Here is an 18,974-nt window from a genome sequence, read left to right on the forward strand (position 1 = left end):
GTAGTAGTACAGGTAAAGATGAGGGTCAGGGTCATAGCTAAGAGCATGGGGCAGACTGGGGGGGAAGAGCATGGGGTACACTGGGCTGGAGAGCATGGGGTACACTGGGGGGGGGGGCAAGTATGGGGCACACTGGGGGGAGCAAGGGGCAGACTAGGGGGGAAAGGCATGGGGTACACTGGGGGACATGCATGGGGCACACTGGGGGGTGCATGGGGCAGATCGGGGGGAGAATAGGGCAGATCGGCAGGGGCATGGAGCAGACCGGGGCAGGAGGGTATGTACCTGGTGTACCCGCTCTGCGCGGGCGCACACCACCGGCACTTGCGCTCTCCTCCCGCCCGCACTACTCCCCGCAGCGGACCCGCTCCCATAGCCGGACGTGTACGCGCGCTTCCTCCCGGCCGCACATGGAGGTCCCCGGAGGAGGCTGCAGATACTGAAGCATCGGGTGATAGTGTCGCTGCTGTACAGCTCCAGCACCCGCGGCGATCACCCGATGCTTCAGTATCTGCAGCCTCCTCCGGGGACCTCCATGTGCGGCCGGGAGGAAGCGCGTGTATACGTCCGGCTATGGGGGCGGGTCAGAGGCGGGGACATAGGACGCTGCTGGGCGCTCTTGCTCCTCACGCTGTTTCAGTAGCTGGAGGATGCGAGCAGCCCGCCCGCGCGCCCAAATCCAATGATTTTTTTGGAAAATCGATTTTCGATTTTCCAAAAAAGTCAAATCGATTCTCAAATTCTGGGCGAATTAATCGAATTAATTCGATTAATCGCCCAGCCCTAGTCAGGGGTGTGGGTGCAATGTTCTGCAGGGAGAGGCTTGTGGGTGCACTGTTATGTGATGCTCTGCAGGGAGAGGTTTGTGGGTGCACTGTTATGTGATGCTCTGCAGGGTCAGTGTGTGTGGGTGCACTGTTATGTGATGCTCTGCAGGGTCAGTGTGTGTGGGTGCACTGTTATGTGATGCTCTGCAGGGTCAGTGTGTGTGGGTGCACTGTTATGTGATGCTCTGCAGGGTCAGTGTGTGTGGGTGCACTGTTATGTGATGCTCTGCAGGGAGAGGTTTGTGGGTGCACTGTTATGTGATGCTCTGCAGGGAGAGGTTTGTGGGTGCACTGCTATGTGATTTTCTGCAGGGAGAGGTTTGTGGGTGCACTGTTATGAGATGCTCTGCAGGATGAGGGGTGTGTGGTGCCCTGTTATGCAATGTTCTGCAGGATTATTGGTGTGTGGGTGCACTGTTATGCGATGTTCTGTTGGTCAGGGGTGTGTGGGTGCACTGTTATGGGATGGTCTGCAGGGTCAGTGTGTGGGTGCACTGGTATGCGATGGTCTGCAGGGTCAGGGGGTGTGGGTGCACTGTTGTGAGATGCTCTGCAGGGTCAGGGGTGTGTGGATGCATTGCTTTGGTTGAAAGCCCAGTGCACCCCAGCCACCAGCAGAGATACCCCCACCCTGTGGCACCGACCGTACTACTTTGTCCCCTGGACCTTCAGTGCTGGCCACCTGGACCCCCTTCCCCCAGTGATGATCACAACCACCGGCACAACTACATCCCCCCCCCCCCCCTTGAACTTACTGATGAAGACGGGCTCTGGGCTTCTGCTCCTGAATCGCTGTAATGATTGACTATTTCCTCTCCGTCCACCCCCACACTCCCCCTTCCCCTGAACCTCAGAAGTTCTCCGACCCCCCCCCCCCCCCCCCCCCCCAACGTAAGGCGAAGATCCCCCTACCTCACCATACCCCGGACCCCCACCCGAACCTCAGCAGTCCAACCGTTCCCCCGGACATCAGGGCTGATCCTCCATCCCAGCTCCGACGGACCTCAGCGGTAAAGGTATCAGCAGTGACAGCCTGACAGGAACGGAAATTGACAGGAGAGGTGAGATTACCCTGTAAAACTACAACCCCCACCATGTCCTGCTAACAGCTCATGATGGGAGTTGTAGTTCTGGATGGCCACAGGCTACAAAACTACAACCCCCATCATGCTTATAGGCTGATCATTTTGGGAGTTTTAGTTCTGCAGCAGATTAGAGGATGACCGCATAGGAGAAGGAGGAGGCGGCGGCAGTGGCGCAGTAGAACTACATCTCCCAACATGGTGTGGTGATAGGCAGTACAGGAGGGTGACGTGGTGGTACATGTGATGTGTGTGGAATGTATGTTGGCACACTAGACCATAGGGCTGGGCGATTAATCAAATTCAATTAATTCGCCCAGAATTTTAGAATTTATTAGAATTTTTTGTGAAAAATCATAAATTCATCGTAAAAATCATTGCAGGCGGTGAGGTGCACGAGGAGAGAAAGAGCTGCACAAGGCAGAAGATGGGGCCGCTCAACGTGGTTCTTGTGGCCGGCATTCTCTACCGGCCAAACACCGGGAGCGAGACGCCCATCACAGTCACTCTACCCCCGCAGACGAGTGACCATCTGAACCCGAGCAGTGCGAGTTCCGAGGTGAGTGGTGCCCGGGAGCAGAGGGTGCACTCCGTACTGCAGGGGAGAAGGACATGTCCCAGAGAGTGCCGGCCACATAGGGACTTGCGCCTCCCTGTACAGCCGGCAGCGGAGCGCCCCCAAATGTCACAGCACACTGGCAGCCGGGGGAAGAGCAAGCGGAACCGGTAAATACTGCCCTGCTCCCCGGTCTCTGGAGGAGGCCGCGGGGGCTGCAGGGTAAGGTGATCGCATTGCTACGAGTCCTGGAGCTTTACAGCAGGATCGGGGGTGCAGTGTAAACCCCCAATCTTGCTGTACAGCCCCAGAACCTGCAGCAATGCGATCACCTTACCCTGCAGTTCCCGCGGCCTCCAGAGACCGAGGAGCTCCATGTGCGGCCGGGAGGAGGTGTGTCTAGCTACCCCAGTCCCCTCTGGCACCCCCCAGCTGCCCCAGTCCCCTCTGTTCCCCCCAGATGTCCCCCCCCCCCTGTCGCCCCCGGCTGCCCCAGTCCCCCCCTCTGTCGCCCCCAGCTGCCCCAGTCCCTCCCCCCTCTGTTGCCCCCGGCTGCCCCGTTCCCCCCCTCTGTCGCCCCCAGCTGCCCCAGTCCCCCCCCTCTGTCGCCCCCAGCTGCCCCAGTCCCCCCCCTCTGTCGCCCCCAGCTGCCCCAGTCCCCCCCCTCTGTCGCCCCCAGCTGCCCCAGTCCCCCCCCACCTCTGTTGCACCCAGCTGCCCCAGTCCCCCCCCCCCACTGTCGCCCCCAGCTGCCCCAGTCCCCCCCACTGTCGCCCCCAGCTGCCCCAGTCCCCCCCCACTGTCGCCCCCGGCTGCCCCAGTTCCCCCCTCTGTCGCCCCCAGCTGCCCCAGTTCCCCCCTCTGTCGCCCCAGCTGCCCCAGTCCCCGCCTCTGTCGCCCCAGTCCCTCCCCCCACTGTCGCCCCCAGCTGCCCCAGTTCCCCCCTCTGTCGCCCCCAGCTGCCCCAGTTCCCCCCTCTGTCGCCCCCAGCTGCCCCAGTTCCCCCCTCTGTCGCCCCCAGCTGCCCCAGTTCCCCCCTCTGTCGCCCCCAGCTGCCCCAGTTCCCCCCTCTGTCGCCCCAGTCCCCCCCTCTGTCCCCCCAGCTGCCCCAGTCCCCCCCTCTGTCGCCCCCAGCTGCCCCATTCCCCCCCCCTCTGTCTCCTCAGCTGCCCCAGTCCCCCCCTCTGTCGCGCCCAGCTGCCCCAGTCCCCTCTCGCCTTCAGCTGCCCCAGTCCCCTCTCAGTCAACCCCAGCTGCACCACTTGACCCCAGCTCCCCTTAGTCACCCCCAGCTGCCCCTCTACAGCTTACCCTTAAAGCCATGCTGGGAGATGTAGATCTACAACTTATCCTACACGCCATGCTGGGAGGTGCAGTTCTACAGCTTACCATATACGCCATGCTGGGAGGTGGAGTTCTGCAGCTTACCCTATACGCCATGCTGGGAGGTGCAGTTCTACAGCTTACCCTATACGCCATGCTGGGAGGTGTAGTTCTACAGCTTACCCTATACGCCATGCTGGGAGGTGCAGTTCTACAGCTTATCCTATACGCCATGCTGGGAGATGTAGTTCTACAGCTTATCCTATACGCCATGCTGGGAGGTGCAGTTCTACAGCTTACCCTATACGCCATGCTGGGAGGTGGAGTTCTACAGCTTACCATATACGCCATGCTGGGAGGTGTAGTTCTACAGCTTACCCTATACGCCATGCTAGGAGGTGTAGTTCTACAGCTTACCCTATACGCCATGCTAGGAGGTGTAGTTCTACAGCTTACCCTATACGCCATGCTAGGAGGTGGAGTTCTACAGCTTACCCTATACGCCATGCTGGGAGGTGGAGTTCTACAGCTTACCCTATACGCCATGCTGGGAGGTGGAGTTCTACAGCTTACCCTATACGCCATGCTGGGAGGTGGAGTTCTACAGCTTACCCTATACGCCATGCTGGGAGGTGGAGTTCTACAGCTTACCATATATGCCATGATGAGGAGTTCTGCTGTGCCACTGCCTCCCCTTCCTATGCTGTCATCCTCTAATCTGTTGCGGAACTACAACTCCCATTATGACCTACTAATGGAGAATGATGGTGGTCTTAGTTCTGCAACCTGGATTGCTACAGGCTGCACAACTACAACTCCCATCATGAACTATTAGCAGGACATGGTAGGGGTTGTAGTTCGAAGGGGTATTTTCTGCTCTCATGGTTCCTGGTCAGGCCACCTCCATTTCGATCAGGCTGTCTATCACTGCTGATGTCTTCACTGCCGGGGTCTGAGGTGGGGTAGTTGGGGACAGTTGGGATGTGGAGGATCACTCCTGAAGTCCTGGTGGGATTACTCCTGAGGGGAAGGGGAAGTAGGGGAGCACTTTTGAGGTTCCGAAGGGTCCAGGGTGGAGGATTGCTGTGGATCGGCAGGGACACAGGGGACAGCGAGTTGTGTGCTGTGCTCTCCGTTGACACAGCCGGGAGATACAAGGGGTGCTACTCAATCAGGGTACGGGTTGCACTCATTATTGCAGGGTAAGGTCTGGGTGGCAGGGGAGGGGGTGGGTAAGGGGAACTCATCGTTGCACAGTGAGGTCTGTGGGGGTTGCCCTCCGGTTGCCAGTCTCACTTGCTGGGGGCTTCCTTTAAATTGCGTTTCGCGCAGCTTAAAAGGAACACTGGGGAATCCTTCCTTGCGGGAATGGGTAAAGAGTGAGATCGGTCTGGCTACTAGGGAGTTGGTGTGGATACAGTGCATCCTCACAACCCCATCGTGGGCCACATTGTTCAGTATGGCACCAAAAGGGTTAAATATAGATGCGATGCTTCCTCACTTAAAAGGGGTATTCCCCCCAAGACCTAAAAAAATAAAATGCTCCCAAACCTAGCTAATCTTACTCACCAAGTCCCCCTGAGAATTTTGAGCCGTCTCCCGTCTTTCTAGCTGTTTCCGTTCCATAGCTACAAGTTTTTTAAAAAGCCAAACTATATCCAACATGGCGCCGGCCAGAAAACTACATCTCCCATAATGCAATGCTTATACTGGTTGGTACATGATGCAGCAGAGCTGATATCCACAAGATATAGCAGAGCCCGAGTGAGCGGCATAGCAGAGTCGAGTGAGTGTGAGCGGCATAGCAGAGTCGAGTGAGTGTGAGCGGCATAGCAGAGTCGAGTGAGTGTGAGCGGCATAGCAGAGTCGAGTGAGTGTGAGCGGCATAGCAGAGTCGAGTGAGTGTGAGCGGCATAGCAGAGTCGAGTGAGTGTGAGCGGCATAGCAGAGTCGAGTGAGTGTGAGCGGCATAGCAGAGTCGAGTGAGTGTGAGCGGCATAGCAGAGTCGAGTGAGTGTGAGCGGCATAGCAGAGTCGAGTGAGTGTGAGCGGCATAGCAGAGTCGAGTGAGTGTGAGCGGCATAGCAGAGTCGAGTGAGTGTGAGCGGCATAGCAGAGTCGAGTGAGTGTGAGCGGCATAGCAGAGTCGAGTGAGTGAGTGTGAGCGGCATAGCAGAGTCGAGTGAGTGAGAGCGAGCGGCATAGCAGAGTCGAGTGAGTGAGAGCGAGCGGCATAGCAGAGTCGAGTGAGTGAGAGCGAGCGGCATAGCAGAGTCGAGTGAGTGAGAGCGAGCGGCATAGCAGAGTCGAGTGATTGAGAGCGAGCGGCATAGCAGAGTCGAGTGAGTGAGAGCGAGCGGCATAGCAGAGTCGAGTGAGTGTGAGCGGCATAGCAGAGTCGAGTGAGTGTGAGCGGCATAGCAGAGTCGAGTGAGTGAGCGGCATAGCAGAGTCGAGTGAGTGAGAGTGAGCGGCATAGCAGAGTCGAGTGAGTGTGAGCAGCATAGCAGAGTCGAGTGAGTGTGAGCGGCATAGCAGAGTCGAGTGAGTGTGAGCGGCATAGCAGAGTCGAGTGAGTGAGAGTGAGTGGCATAGCAGAGTCGAGAGAGTGAGAGTGAGTGGCATAGCAGATTCGAGTGAGTGAGTGGCATAGCAGATTCGAGTGAGTGAGCGGCATAGCAGAGTCGAGTGAGTGAGCGGCATAGCAGAGTCGAGTGAGTGAGAGTGAGCGGCATAGCAGAGTCGAGTGAGTGTGAGCGGCATAGCAGAGTCGAGTGAGTGTGAGCGGCATAGCAGAGTCGAGTGAGTGTGAGCGGCATAGCAGAGTCCAGTGAGTGAGAGCGAGTGGCATAGCAGAGTCCAGTGAGTGAGAGCGAGCGGCATAGCAGAGTCCAGTGAGTGAGAGCGAGCAAAATAGCAGAGTCCAGTGAGTGAAAGCGAGCGGCATAGCAGAGTCGAGTGAGTGAGAGCGAGCGGCAGAGTCGAATGAGTGAGAGCGAGCGGCATAGCAGAGTCGAGTGAGTGAGAGCGAGCGGCATAGCAGAGTTGTGAGTGAGAGTGAGCGGCATAGCAGAGTCGAGTGAGTGAGAGTGAGCGGCATAGCAGAGTCGAGTGAGTGAGAGTGAGCGGCATAGCAGAGTCGAGTGAGTGAGAGTGAGCGACATAGCAGAGTCCAGTGAGTGAGAGTTAGCGGCATAGCAGTTGAGTGAGTTGTGATGTGAGTGGGTGGGGGGGGCTGTAGAGGCAATTGTGCTGCTGCAGGGGGGAGTTGCGGTGCTGCGGGGGAGTCGTGTGTGGGTGGGAGGCATTGGGGAACAGCCTTAGCCGTGCGCCGCCGGGGGTGAAAGCGGTGGGGGTGCCGCGGGCTAGTCACACAAGGGGGGTTGACGCAGGCTAGTCACACGGGGGGGGGGGGGCGGGGGGAATGACGCAGGCTAGTCACACGGGGGGGGGGGGGCGGAGGGAATGCCGCAGGCTAGTCACACGGGGGGGGAATGCCGTAGGCTAGTCACACGGGGGGGGAATGACGCGGCCAATCACACGGGGGGGGGGCGCCGCGGGCTAGTCACACAGGGGGCGGGGCGTGTCTGATGTGCCGCGGGTGAGGCGGATGCCGCGCGCCGAGTCACAGGGAGGGGGTGCCGCGGGCTGCCGGTGAGTCTTCCCCGCCGCAGCACCGATCGCGCCCGCCGAGACTTGCTGGGTGAGCACTGGAGCAGGAGCACAGCACAGGAGCAATCACCCGCGGCACACACACCCGGCGTGTGTGTGTGTGCTGCAGGTGAGCGCTCCTTTGCTGTGACACTTCCCCCTGCACACACACAGCCGACGGTGCCTACTCCTGTGATACCCTTGCTGACATTGTGCAGGATCGGGCTGGCACAGAAGGTAGAGCAGGCACAGTCGGCTGTGTGTGTGCAGGGGGAAGTGTCACAGCGCGGCATAGGAGCGGGCATGGTTGGATGTAGGGGGGAGCGGGCCGGGGGATCATATGAGCTGGCATGGTTTGATGTAGGGGGGACGGGGGATGTCACAACACAGGGGCGAGCCAGGGGGGCTAACAGGAGCGGGCATGGTTGGATGTGTGTGTGGGGAGGGGGTAACAGAAGCACTGGAGGAAGCTGAGGGATACTGTAGCTATCCTCTCTCTCTTCAGTGGGCTGGGTTAACCCGGCCCATTGAAGAGAGGGAGGACACGTGATGCCGTCTCGGAGGGTGCGGGCCAGGAGCAGGGAGCGTGTCGGGTTGGACTGAGAGCTGATGATTCTATGCAAACGGTGGGGGTGAATGCATCTAGATAACAGCAAAACTGTGCAGAATCCATAATAAATTGATATTGGAAAGATGGAAAGCTACGGGTAGGCAACATATTAATGCAAAAATAATTTTGTGGGGAATACCCCTTTAACCCCTTGTGTACCGGAATGTAAGCAGCATCTGGCAAGATGCTGTATATTGTAAGGTGCAAAACACCTGTCAAAATGATGGGTGTTCTGCTCCTGCCCTTTTTTTGTGTCTCCCCTTTTGTTTTTTACTTTACTTTACTTTACAGGCTGATAGATGGCATCCATTACTAAGTCAGGGCTTAGTGTTAGCTGGTATAAAATGGCTAACACTAACCCCACCTTCCCCCATTATTACCCCAGTACCCACCAAGGTTGCTGGGTACCCTATACACACACATACATATATATTCCGAGTGAGTTGGGGGATGCATCTCCCACATGCTGCTCATTGGCAGGGTTCAGAATGTGAAAGTTACAAAATTTCCCCATGTGGGTTATTTTATTTTTTTTTCTACATTTTTAAGCTTTAGGCTATGTTCACACTGCGTATGAGTCCGGCCGCATTTCGTACGCCGCCGTATATGTGCGGCTGAAACTACGGGCGTGGGAAAAATCGACATGCGGACGGATGATACAAACCGCGAACATACGCCCGTAGTACAGTTATGCTTTCCTAGCTTGTTTCTGTTTCAATAAGTTTTTATTAGCAAATTTTTTCAATAACAATCACTGATATAGCTTAGTATAACATAGCATTGCAAACGCTGGCATGTGCTATCAGAAGATATATAAGTTGCGTACAATAAGCTGCAAAAGCAAATAGAGGTAAACATAGTAGCTTATACAACGCTAAATCATTACAAGAAACCTAGCTAGCTGTATGTAGCTATGGTTATGTATCCCAATGCGTAGAGAGAAGCTAGAAAGATAGCTGAAATGGCGAGAAAAGAGACAATGCTCAGTAATACGCTCACCAATACGGGGAAAGCTGCTATCACTGGGATGCAAAGCATAAGCTGTATAGACTAGCGAATAGTCGCTACACTTATATGTGCCGAGGGGCTCAAGGGGCACCTACGGCAAAAGATGGCACGAGGGGTAACAGTCCAGCCTAGCAAGGAGACCAGAAAGTGTCCAAGTAGACAAAAGAAAGAGACAAATTAGTCCAGGTTCCAGGCAGTAAGTAGTTTCTGCCCATCCTCTACTGTAGTGACATGATGTTTAACGTTCTTGTAGTCGACCATCAATTGAGCCGTGTTAATCCATCTATAAGGAATGTTTTTGGACCGAAGAGTCCTGGTAATGGAAACATAGGATCTCCGCGCTTGTAAAGTTTCCGGGGAAAGATCCGCATATGCTTCAATGCCCCGGTATTGCTCAGGCAGCCCTCTGCCCTCCCTAGATAGTTGCAAAATTGCGGATTTTACATGCATAAAGTGGAGCCTTGCAACGGTGTCCCTGGGTGATGAAGCAGGAAGGTGTTGGGGTCTGGGAACTCTCCTCACCCAGTCCACAGTCAGTTCTCGATGAGGTATATTAGGTAATGAGCTCTTAATCAGAGATTGAATAAAAGCAGGCAACTCTGATGGAGCAACCGACTCTGGAATGTTGCGAAGTTTAAGGTTGTTCCGTCTGTTGAAGTCCTCCTGTCTCATAAGTTTAGCTTTTAACATGTAAGTCTCCTCCTCCAGCTTCCTACACGCTTCCGACAAAGCGTTATGTGCCTCAATAGTCTCGCTCAGCTTAAGTTCAGCCATCAGAGCTCTGTCTTCCACCGCTCTCACCGGGGAAGACAGAGAGGAAAAAAGCCGGTCTATCCCCAATAATAAAGAGTTCCTAAATGCTATAAGCCATTCCTTGAATAGGGGGACCGGTAATGGAGGCATGCAGTCCAGTTGCCTGTCGGTGTCCTTCTGCACCTCGAGCAAAATCGCAGAAATCGGGACAGATGAAGGTGGCTGTAGTGATGAAGAAGGGCAGGAATGCAAATCAGGAGGCAATGAAGGATTCCCCATCAGAGGAGGAGAGTCAATAACAGATGTTAGGGTGCCCGGAGGGAGCCCATGGTAGAACTCAGGAGCCATCGGGGAGAGAATCCCAGTCCCCTTGACACTCCGCGGTGCGATAGCCTCAGAGGCCGCAGATGACAGTGGCACCACGAGCGGGGGATCAGAGTCCGGGCTCCCAGGGACACTCATGCCGTCTGAGAACAGCAAGGAAAGGTCCGCAATAGAAGATGCAGAGGAGATCGGAGCCTCAGCAGCTGATGAAAAGGAAGCGGACTGCGAAGGCTCTTCCGACGGGCGAGAATGGCAATGTAGCGCACCGGAGGTCCCGACATCCGCGCTGTGAAGCCGTGAATGCACCTGCCTGTTCTTTCGGGTCCTCCGTTTAGCCGCACGGGAGGGTGTGCTGTCTGTCTCTCCCGTCGCTTGGCCAGGAGTTGGAGATGCGAGAGGGGACGGAGGACTCAACGATTCAAGTACCTCCGAATACAGGGCCTCCCGCCAGCAGTCCATCATGAAGCCGGCGCCATCTTGTTTTCTTCCGGCCGTCGGGAGAGAAGATAACTTTCTTCTCCGAGCTGCCGCCGAGGCTTTCCTGGATGTAGAAGACATCTGGAGGGGCAGAGGGGTCTTTCAGGGGTCTCCAGACCAAAGATGGACAGGAACCGTGCTGTAAAGTCGCCAATAATGTCCCGGAACGCCGGAGCTCAAGCAGGACACGTCTGGTCTCCTCGAGCGCAGGCCACGCCCCCCCCTTCCTAGCTTGTTTCAAAGCGATCTGAAACAGGTCATTTACTTGGAAATTTTCGCCCAGCCCAATAAAACTCACAGAACCTTTTGGATCGAAAAATCAAGTTCAATTTGGCTGAAATAAGTACTCCGTACGGGAACGCACTGAAATCCACGGCCGTGAGTTTCAACATTTCCGTCCTCAAACAATGGTCTTGTTCATTTTTCACGGCGCCGTATACGATCCGGCCGTAAGCTCATACTTAGTGTGCATTGTGTGGGCGTATATCGTATACTTCCAAGCGAACGCATCAACCTCAAAACTACGTGCGTATATTCGCGGTTCGCACTACGGACGGAAACATACGCAGTGTGAACATAGCCCCAAAGTGAATCCGTCAGTGACTGGACCAGAGGTGCTAACAGTGTGTATCCCCTTGTGTGCATTGAACCTGTCTACAAAGCCTCTGTGCAGTGGGATTTATCCACTTTACAAACAGTCTAACCAAGCGTCAAAGAGGAGTGGTGGCTTGGCATTTGTGCCGCATCTCGGCCCGCCTCACCACTACTTCTTCCTCCCCTTTTTAATGCATATATACCTATTCGCCTGCCTCCTGCTCCCCGATGTCATTATGTTGTTGCTAATCGTGCATGCGTTTTTGGCCAGAAGTGCGGTGCACACATGCTGAGGGCCTGAAGCCAATGCCCTCTGCACCCTCCTCTTCCGCGCTATGGTGCATGCAGGAATGGTGTTATCAGGAGCACGCCCTCAGAGGGAATTGTCTGTGCAGACGTGCAACAACGTGACTATGACTGGGAGCAGGAGGCAGGCTAATGGGTAAAATGCATGAAAATGGGGTGGGCCGAGGTGTGGCCCAAATGCCAAGCCAGTACTCTTTGACACTTGGTTAGAATGTGTTTGTAAGGAGTTTAAACAAATTACTGCAGGGAGGCTTTGTAGAAAGGGACCATGCACACCTATGCTACACTGTCAGCACCTTGGGTCTGGCCCGGTGCTGACAGATTCCCTTTAAAGTCTGCCTATCAGAAACAACCTCTTTTAGATTATACGACATGGTGAAAAAGAAGTTGCTGCACCTCACACCTATGGCTGACACTAAGGGGCTGTTCACACAGAGCAAGAACTGCGGAATGCCGCCAGCCTCAGTGTCATAATGACACTGTATGGGAGGCGCACAGCTCCTCTCCCCGCGCTGAAGAATGAACATGTTCATTCTTCAGCGCCGAGAGATGCAGTGCGCACCTCCCATAGAGTGTCATTAAGACACTGAGGCTGGCGGCATTCCACCGCTCTTGCTCTGTGTGAATGGGCCCTAATGCTTCTCGGCTACATTTAAAAAACAACACCAGGATGATGGTATATAATTTGATCAAACCATATTGCCTTGTGTACCACGTGCAGGACCCCTGGATCACACGAGTCCCTACACTAACTCCACACTGTCGGTCAAGGACCGCAAAGTGAGCGCAAGTAGGGAAGGGAGGCCATAGAACGGCCCTGCAACCTCTTTTACATTACTTTATTCTTTCCAGTCTGGAGAGCAGTAGTAGTTTTCTATGTGGATTTGCTGCTGCTCTGGACAGTTCCTGACACGGACAGAGGTGGCAGCAAAGAGCACTGTGTCATACTAAAGAGAATACATCACTTCCTATAGGACATACAGCAGCTGATATATACTGGAAGGTTGGATATTTGTTAAGGAAATTACATATCTCTGGCACTAACCCTTACAATACCCATGTGCTGACATCTCTCCTGTCTGTATAATGTGGCAGATGGATCAGTGAGTTCCATCCACCTCCCATTCTACTTGTAGATGGATCAGTTAGTCTAATAGCGTTAAAAAATAATTTTTATTGTAAACCATCTAAAAGAGGGATTCGCCTCACGGAAATCACACATATGCTCATGAATGTTATATAAACATAAAAAGTGCTGTACATGTAGAGCAGGGTGGTGGTTTTGAGATGTATAGCGGATGCTGATAAGTAAGGGGGAAGACACAGGTTAAGTGGGCCCTGCTCTCCTGGATACAGTCTTTCCCTACCTTTTGGGGTACCCACCTCCTTAACAGGGTGGCCCCAACCACGGAGACAGTCCCTGCTCTATTAGAGTGCCCAGGAAAACATAATAAACGGACAAACAAAAAATGTGTATTGTGACACGTGTAATATACAACACAAATATATACAAATGTACAAAGACGTGTGAATATCACGTCTACTATACCACAATTACGCTTTTAGATAGAATGTAAACAGTTTTTTGTACTTGTTCCAACGCGTTTCTCCTGAGAGATGCCCCAGGTTCATCAGGGAACATAACCTAAATGGTGCTATGATAAAGCATTGGCAGCGTACTCGGTATATACACGCTTTGGATTGAAAGCGAAACCTCGAAAAAGCGCAAAGCGCAGATAACCTGATACAATGATAGATACCTCAGCCCATACAGAGAGTATATATAAGGATACAAAAACGCCACACCATGACCCTATCGCCCATATATAAGGGCCATGCAGGGTAAGGCCCCTAAGTCGCAATCCAGGATAGCTGCAACCTATACTAGAAACTACATGCAGGCAATAAACCAATACTATCAAATATATGTCTGTAACGATAAACAGATAACTTAGCTGCAGTAATTATTTGGAGTATCTGGATAGATGTCCAGTAGTAAACTCCGAGGGTCATAGATGAGACCTAGAGGTGAGAAAGCATATATTATGAATAAACAACCCTTAAGTAATGTCCACTGTACTCACAACATGGTTGGACCTGGTTTCAGATAGTACCTGTAGTGGCTGACTGTGCTGGTACGTGTTGTCAGTGCTCGTGTCTCAATAAATGGACGTTTAAATAGCCGCCATCCTCACACTTCCGGGGGATGGGTCATGTGATCGGACGGCAGCCTATAGAGATTGAGCTCAGCCGACAGGGCAAACACCGTGGAGGATAGTTCCGCCCAGCGCGATGTCATACTGGAGTGCCGGAAGTGATACGCGATGTGCGCAATATGTGCCTGGAACGCTGTTTGCGTTCCACCTCCCGTAAGGGATGTAGTCTAGGCGTACGTCGCCACAACTGTGTGTTTGGAACACTACTTGCGTTCCATTTCTAAGGGCATGCGCAGTCCAACCGGGTAGTGTGCATACTTAGCACAGTGGAGTGGCAGCATATAGTAACACCCTAAAGATGGAATCGTGGTGTTTCCTACATGTATATTATCTCATTAGTAAAGGTTAGGTTGTAATATGTAATAAAACAGATGAAATGTATGGAGTGCCCTCCAGGGGGAGTGGTAGGGCACATATCTCACTGTACATGGTTGATAGCCTGGTCCAGATAGCAAGACCAGGGTATATCCGGGCGTGGCGACATCTCGGGCTGATATAGATAATTCCATAGGAAAGGATAATGACAGTATGAATGAATTAAATAAATGATACAAAAGAGAGGGCCTCATTGAGACCCAGCGGATTGACAGTCTGTAACCTGTAAATCCACTGGGCCTCCTTTTGCAGTAGTCTCCTATCTATGTCTCCACCTCGTGGTGAAGGGCGGATAACTTCAATCACTTGAAACTTTAGTCCAAGTGGATCATCCTGATGGTCAACACACATATGGGTGGCAAGCGGTTTTTCCCTTTTGTGAGTGATGTCACCCACATGTTCCAGAACACGACGCCGGAACTCCCTCTTGGTTTTGCCCACATACTTCAATCCACATGGGCAAATGGCCATATATACAACACATTCTGTTCGGCAGTTGGCAAATTCCCTATTGTAGAAAGAGCGTTGGTCCACTGAGCCCTGGAATGTTTTTTTAGGGAGGATAAACTTACAGGCCTTGCATGCTCCACATCTGAAGGTACCTGTCGGTTTTGGTTGTCTCAGCCACATTGAGGATGGAGGAGGGGAATAGTGGCTTTGCACAAGTCTATCTCCCAGATTCCTACCACGCCTATATGTGATCATAGGTCTGGGGTCCACCAACTGGGATACCAGAGGATCAGAGGTAAGGATGGGCCAGAACTGTGTAATAATTTCCCTGACCTGTTGCGCAGATGAGTCAAATGTGCCTATAATCCTCGTTTTTTGTGGGGTATCCTGCCTGGGCCTAGGGGTAAGAAGTTGGCCTCTATCTCTCCCAAGAGCATCCAGGTAAGCCCTCCTGAGGGTATCCAAACGATAACCTCTCGCCTGGAACCTCTTTTTGAGGGTCTGTGCCTCCTGCTTAAATGCTTCACGGGTCGAGCAATTACGTCTCGCCCTTAAGTACTGTCCTTTAGGGATCCCACGGCGGAGAGGGGCCGGGTGATGGCTGTCCCATCTAAGCAGACTATTGCCTGCTGTAGGCTTCCGGTAAACAGACGTTACAATTTGGCCACCATCTCCCCGTTCGAGAAGAACATCCAAAAAACATAGTTTGTTGGTTTGTACCTCAAACGTGAAGTGCATGCCGATATTGTTGGTATTCAATATTTGCATAAAATCCTCAAACTCTAGTTGTGAGCCAGACCAGAGGACAAGGCAGTCATCAATATACCTGCCCCAGAAAATAATTTGCTCCTGATATTTGTGTTGGGAGTCCCCAAAAACAATTGTCTCCTCCCACCAGCCCAGGAACAAGTTGGCATAGGTGGGCGCTACAGGAGCGCCCATTGCTGTGCCCCTGAGCTGGTGGAAGATCTGAGACGAAAAGGTGAAGTAGTTTTTAGTAAGAACAAATTCCAATAATGACAGCACTAGGTTGTTGTGGGGTATGTCGTAGACACTCCGGCTCCTCAAAAAATGGGCAACAGCCTGTAAGGCCAGGTGGTGGGGAATGGAACTGTAGAGCGCCTCAACGTCTTCCGAGCACAATAGATAATGTCTCTCAAGTGTGACGTATATATGAAGGGAGGGAAGTAACGAATGGTCTCAATACCTTGTCAAGATAGGTGCCCACATTCTGGGTAAGGTTGTTTATTCCAGAGACAATGGGGCGGCATTTCAGAGGGTTAAGACCCTTGTGGACCTTAGGAAGGCCATAAAAAGTAGCAAGCTGAGGACTATTAGGATACATGAAAGCAAATTCATTCCTATCTATAAGTCCTGCTTGTAGGGCCTCATCCAGGATAGTCTTGAGTTCACTCTGATACTTCGCCGTAGGGTTTGATTTCAATATGGCATAGCTCATTCTATCTCTAAGGACCTGCTGACACATGTTGTTATATTGTGCAGAGTCCATAATGACAAGGTTCCCCCCCTTGTCCGAGGGTTTTATGATGATTGATTTTTCCTTCTCCAAGGTCACAAGGGCTGTACACTCTTCTGCCGTGAGGTTCTGTTGTGTCATACGTGGACAGGACTGTAGTTGTTCTATAGCATGCGTTACAAATTGCACAAATACATCTATGTTGTCTTCATTGCCAACAGGTGGCATTCTAGTGCTTTTATTCTTACAATCAGAATATGGGCCCATACCTGGAGTTCGATTCTGTTCCTCTAGTAAGGATGTAAGGATATGGATACCGTCCAAGTCCCTTTGGTCGAGGTCTGTGTCCTGATGTGAACGTTTATTTCTCATAAGGAAAAATTTCTTCCACTTGAGTGAGCGTGAAAATGTCGGTCCTTGACCCAACCAAACACATCAATTGGTTATTTTTTAACGCTATTAGACTAACGGTGGTGTCTTCTTCTGTGATACTAAAATAGTAAATACCACTGGGTCGACCCTATCCTAGGTAACAGACCTGTAGGTAGGACCTACTTCTGGCAACTACGGGCTTAAGGGGTAGGACCTACTTCTGGCAACTACGGGCTTCAGGCGTAGGACCTACCTCTGGCAACTACATCCTAGCCTACTCATAGTGAATGAGCTAGATTCCGGACTCCAGGGATAGGACCTACTTCTGGCAACTACAGACTCCAATGGTAGGACCTACCTCTGGCAACTACATTCTAGCCTGCTCATAGTGAATGAGCTAGATTCCGGACTCCAGGGGTAGGACCTACTTCTGGCAACTACGGGCTTAAGGGGTAGGACCTACTTCTGGCAACTACGGGCTTCAGGCGTAGGACCTACCTCTGGCAACTACATTCTAGCCTGCTCATAGTGAATTAGCTATATTCCGGACTCCAGGGGTAGGGCCTACCTCTGGTAACTAGGGGCTCCAGGGGTAGGACCTACCTCTGGCAACTACATTCTAGCCTGCTCATAGTGAATGGGCTAGATTCCGGACTCCAGGGATAGGACCTACTTCTGGCAACTACGGGCTTAAGAGGTAGGACCTACTTTTTGTCAATTCCATTCTAGCCTTCTCATAGTGAATGGCTACATTCCGGACTCCAGGGGTAGGACCTACTTCTGGCAACTACGGGCTCCAGGGGTAGGACCTACTTTTTCTCAATTCCATTCTAGCCTTCTCATACTGAATGGCTACATTCCGGACTCCAGGGGTAGTACCTACTTCTGGCAACTACGGGCTCCAGGGGTAGGACCTAGTTTTTGTCAATTCCATTCTAGCCTTCTCATAGTGAATGGGCTACATTCCGGACTCCAGAGGTAGGACCTACTTCTGGCAACTACGGGCTTCAGGGGTAGGACCTACTTTTTATCAATTCCATTCTAGCCTTCTCATAGTGAATGGGCTACATTCCGGGCTCCAGGGGTAGGACCTACCTCTGGCAATTACATTCTAGCCTGCTCAGTAGAGAACAGTTTAAATTCTGTACTTCAGGGGTAAAAATTACTTTTTAGCAACTCCAGGGGTAGGACCTCCCTCTGGCAACTACATTCTAGCCTTCTCCTACTAAATGGGCTACATTCCGAACTCCAGAGGTAGGACCTACTTCTGGCAACTACGGGCTCCAGGGGTAGGACCTACCTCTGGCAACTACATTCTAGCCTTCTCCTACTAAATGGGCTAGATTCCGGACTCCAGAGGTAGGACCTACTTCTAGCAACTACATTCTAGCCTGCTCATAGTGAATGGGCTAGATTCCGGACTCCAGGGGTAGGACCTACCCCTGGCAACTACATTCTAGTCTCAACTGAGACAGTACAGCACAGTTACTAAGTAGATGGTGAAGGACCTTGACATGTGACTATGATGTCACCGCAGGTCCTGTATGTACACTGCACTATGGAGGAGGAGGAAGAAAGAAGATACAGGTGTGTGGAAAGGGGAGGACAATCAGGGGTGCACGGTGTGGGGAGGAGGGTGAAGGTTGCCCAGTGTGGAGTGAGGGGGGGGGGGGAGCAGGGGGTTACAGGGTGACACCAGTCTGGGAAGGGGGGAGACACATAAGAGAGTTGGGGTCCAGTGTTTATTTAGGGGTCTGGTCTGGTTGTACATTATTCTATACTTAACCCCTTAATAACTGCCCTCTCCAAATATATATCACATTAATATAAAGCTTACCTACTATCTGCAGGGGTAGGGATCCTTGGCTCTCCAGCTGTTGCAGAACTTCAACTCCCATCATGTCTGGACAGCCAAAGTTTTAGCTTTGACTGTCCATGTATGATGAGAGTTGTAGTTTTGCAACAGCTGGAGAGCAAAGGTTCCCCACGCCAATCTATAAAGCACCTCATGGGTACAAACACACACACCGTATATGCAGCGTATTTACTGCTGCGATACGCAGCAAATACGCAGCAGATTAGATCTAAATAACTGAATACAGCATCAAATCTGTTGCGTATACGGTGTGTGTGTTTGTACCCTTACCTGTATATACAGTGACCATGATACAAGAGTCATTTTTCTAAATTATTTCTATTTTGAATTTGGTGTTGTAATACCTTACTGGAGGTATTGCTGCTGTTGTCTCAAGTTGCTGCTGTTGTCTTGAGTTGATCAAACATCTGGAAATCCTAGGTTCCATAGAACTCGAACATTCATGAACCTGCCTCATTAGATTGCTGATGCCTTCCCAGTCCGTGGTGAAGGAGGAGACTGCCCGGGTACCGCCTGGAATTCTGGGATTCAGCATAGGTAATAGCCTAGGTAATAGGTAATAGGCTGAATCCCGAAATTCCAGTCAGTACCCAGGCACTTTCCTCCTTCCCCACGGACCGGGAAGGCATCAGCAATCTAATGCGGCAGGTTCGTGAGTGTTCGAGTTCAATCGAAGCTTGGATTTCCCGAGGTTTGA

The 18,974-nt window shown here is 52.3% G+C and overlaps 1 protein-coding gene across 2 annotated transcripts in view; it reads left to right on the plus strand.

Annotated features, from left to right (window-relative positions):
• Positions 1-18,974, plus strand: part of UST (uronyl 2-sulfotransferase) — a 636,424-nt gene that overhangs the window by 589,014 nt on the left and 28,436 nt on the right. The window contains exon 8 of one of the 2 annotated variants that reach the window (XM_069973782.1): positions 2,293-2,468. The exons of the other annotated variant lie outside the window; for it this stretch is intronic. Within the exon in view, the coding sequence (XP_069829883.1) occupies positions 2,293-2,468 (176 nt within the window). The remainder of the gene's footprint in view (positions 1-2,292; positions 2,469-18,974) is intronic. 2 annotated transcript variants of the gene reach the window in all.

This window comes from Dendropsophus ebraccatus, chromosome 6 (assembly GCF_027789765.1).
Source record: "Dendropsophus ebraccatus isolate aDenEbr1 chromosome 6, aDenEbr1.pat, whole genome shotgun sequence".
NCBI lineage: Eukaryota > Metazoa > Chordata > Amphibia > Anura > Hylidae > Dendropsophus > Dendropsophus ebraccatus.